This window comes from Diaphorina citri, unplaced genomic scaffold, assembly GCF_000475195.1.
Source record: "Diaphorina citri unplaced genomic scaffold, Diaci psyllid genome assembly version 1.1 scaffold5233, whole genome shotgun sequence".
Taxonomy (NCBI): Eukaryota; Metazoa; Arthropoda; class Insecta; order Hemiptera; family Psyllidae; genus Diaphorina; species Diaphorina citri.
In genome coordinates, this window is record NW_007382609.1 from 1 (window position 1) to 2370 (window position 2370).

General features: G+C 38.5%; 1 protein-coding gene across 1 annotated transcript; it reads right to left on the reverse strand.

Annotated features, from left to right (window-relative positions):
* Positions 1-525: 525 nt before the first annotated feature.
* LOC103521430 (zinc finger protein 37-like) lies at positions 526-1186 on the reverse strand. The gene is made up of 2 exons (XM_008486542.1): positions 1141-1186; positions 526-959 (listed from the first exon to the last, which is right to left on the reverse strand). The coding sequence occupies exons 1-2, from the start codon at positions 1184-1186 to the stop codon at positions 526-528; spliced, it is 480 nt and encodes a 159-aa protein (XP_008484764.1).
* Positions 1187-2370: the final 1184 nt, after the last annotated feature.

The following is a 2370-nucleotide window of genomic DNA, read 5'->3' on the forward strand; positions in this document are numbered from 1 at the left end:
CTATGGCCTAAATCCCTTTTCAAAATAATAAAGTACAAAATAAATGTTAACAAATTAGGTGGGTGAATTAAATAAAAATAAATAAATAAAAAGAAAAAAATAATAAAGGTAGGTAATGTAATGTTCAGTAACTATTGAAAAGTAATGCGCGGTAAATATAGAAATACCTAGTAAGGAGCTCCTACTAACCCTTCAATAGTTCACTAGGGGGATATTAGGGCTCAGTGAGTTCATTAAATGACTAGACTTCTGAGATCATTGGTTATTTAAGTTTTATCGCGTGACATCTTGTCCTTTCGCCCGCTCACGCTCACGGTTCCAAGTATCATTCCTTCTTTCCTTTTAAATCATCCCAAAAAAAACTAGACAATACATCTTTCGACCTTCTGAGATCATTGGTTATTAAGTTTTATAGCGTGTCATCTTGTCTTTTCGCTAGCTCAAGGTATCAAGAAGTATCAAGGATCCAAAATTAGCCAGCGATCATTCCAAAAAGTAGCCAGCGCATCTTTCGATCTTTCCCTCCTATTCGAACATCCAACAGTCCGAATGTTTGCTGAGCATGTGCGTGGTGACGGCGGAGTTCGTGCTCGCCCGATAGCCGCAATGCGAACACTTATACGGCTTGGCGAACGCATGCACGCGGGAGTGCGTCTTCAGCTGCGACTTATTCACAAACGTCTCCGGGCAACTTTTGCAGCGGAACTGCTTCTCGGCGCCAATGTGTCGCTGAATGATGTGATCGATAAGGAAATACTTGTTGCTCGCCGCGTATTCGCAGCGATAGCACGACACGCGATTGTCGACGCTGGGCGGGCGACGCTCGCAATTTTTGCAATGGTCGAAAACGAAGTTGATGTCTTCCATGGGCAGACGGGCCCCGCAGTGGGAGCAAGTTTCGTCCTCTTGTTTTACGATACTGATGGATTCTGACGTGACTTTGGCTTCTTGTTTTACGTCTGGAAAAGGAAGTGGGTTGTGAAACGAACGATAAACGGATACGACCAAGTGGGTCTTGTTACGAGGGAACTGTGGTGCCAGAGCTGAATCCTCGACGCCCGAGGCCTGTTAAATGAATGACTCTGTACTTCCCACTTCTCACTTTTTACTTCAAGCGTAAAAAATAACTAACGGTAGAACGATTTTTCTGAGCGTGGAATAAAGTGGGGAGTACAGAGTCATTCATGGTCCTGACCACAAGCCAAAATGGAACATAACATTTTGGAGTGACTTTCTGATTTACATATTTGACAATGCTTTATTCTTTAATAAATATTATTCTACTCTACCCAAATTTTCCCTGCCTTTACTATGCTCGTTGCAAACTACAATGTAAGAAGAAGAAAAAAAGAATGATTCACTCGCATTCTCTAAAAAATATATTTTTACATGTATGATTTATCAAAAGTAAACACCAAAAGTTAAAATGAAAAAAAAAAAAAAAAAAAAAAAAAAAAAAAAAAAAAAAATTTTTTATTTTTAAAAAAAAAAACCCTAGGCCCCCGGCGACGCAACAAAAATTTTTTTTTTTTTTTTTTTTTTTTTTAATCTTTTTAAAATTCAAAGAATAACTTTTTTTAATCTTTTCACAACCTAAAGATTTTTTCCCAAATCCTTTTACAATTTTAAAAGTCTTTTCACAATCGAATTCTCTTACATCTGAAGACAGACTGGGACCCACTAAAGAGTCTGAGCTCCGTTTTATTCAATGATGTTTCCGTGTGATAAGTTACTCTGGGGCCTGTTCCACTAATACTGAACTCGGTTGCACTTTACTTTTAGAATTTTCCCTCTAGAAGCTCGTCTCCCCGCTTTTCCCCTATGGTTTAGTACAGGCTCTATCACACCAAGAGAGGGGAAAGGAGCTTCAGACTAGGGAAATTAGCAAGGGGGGGGGACAAAAAAAAAACAGAAACTTAAAAAAAACTCTTATAATTACAAGATTTGGCCCATAAAACACAAGTACAGAAAGAAATCTCGAGATCTTAAAATAAAAGCATGTTAAAAGGGGTTGACCGTCACTTTTAACAAATAGGGTTCATGTAAAAAGAACTTGGAAAAAAAAGGACAGTATTTAAAAAACAAACAATCACGAAAATTCATGAAACAGGGCCCTCATACGAGTGAAAAGTCGGGTGCATCTCTTGTGAAACAAAAATGTTGCATTGTGCTATCACTTTGCAAAAGTCCGAGACACAACCAGACTCAATTAAAAGGGGAAGCACTTGACTTTTTTTTTTTATGTTACCACGTGACAATTGATTCACAAATCACCGAATTGACTCGCGACGTAAAAGTCATTTCTTCTCACGTGACAAGTTTTTCTCTCTCTCTCTCTCTCTCTCTCTCTCTCTCTCTCTCTCTCTCTCT

Coding starts and splice junctions, on each gene's coding strand:
- LOC103521430 (XM_008486542.1), bottom strand. CDS start 1,186: ATGAATGACTCTGTACTCCCCACTTTATTCCACGCTCAGAAAAATC. Junction 960..1,140: donor ATTCCACGCTCAGAAAAATC/GTTCTACCGTTA, acceptor TTCCTTTTCCAG/ACGTAAAACAAGAAGCCAAA.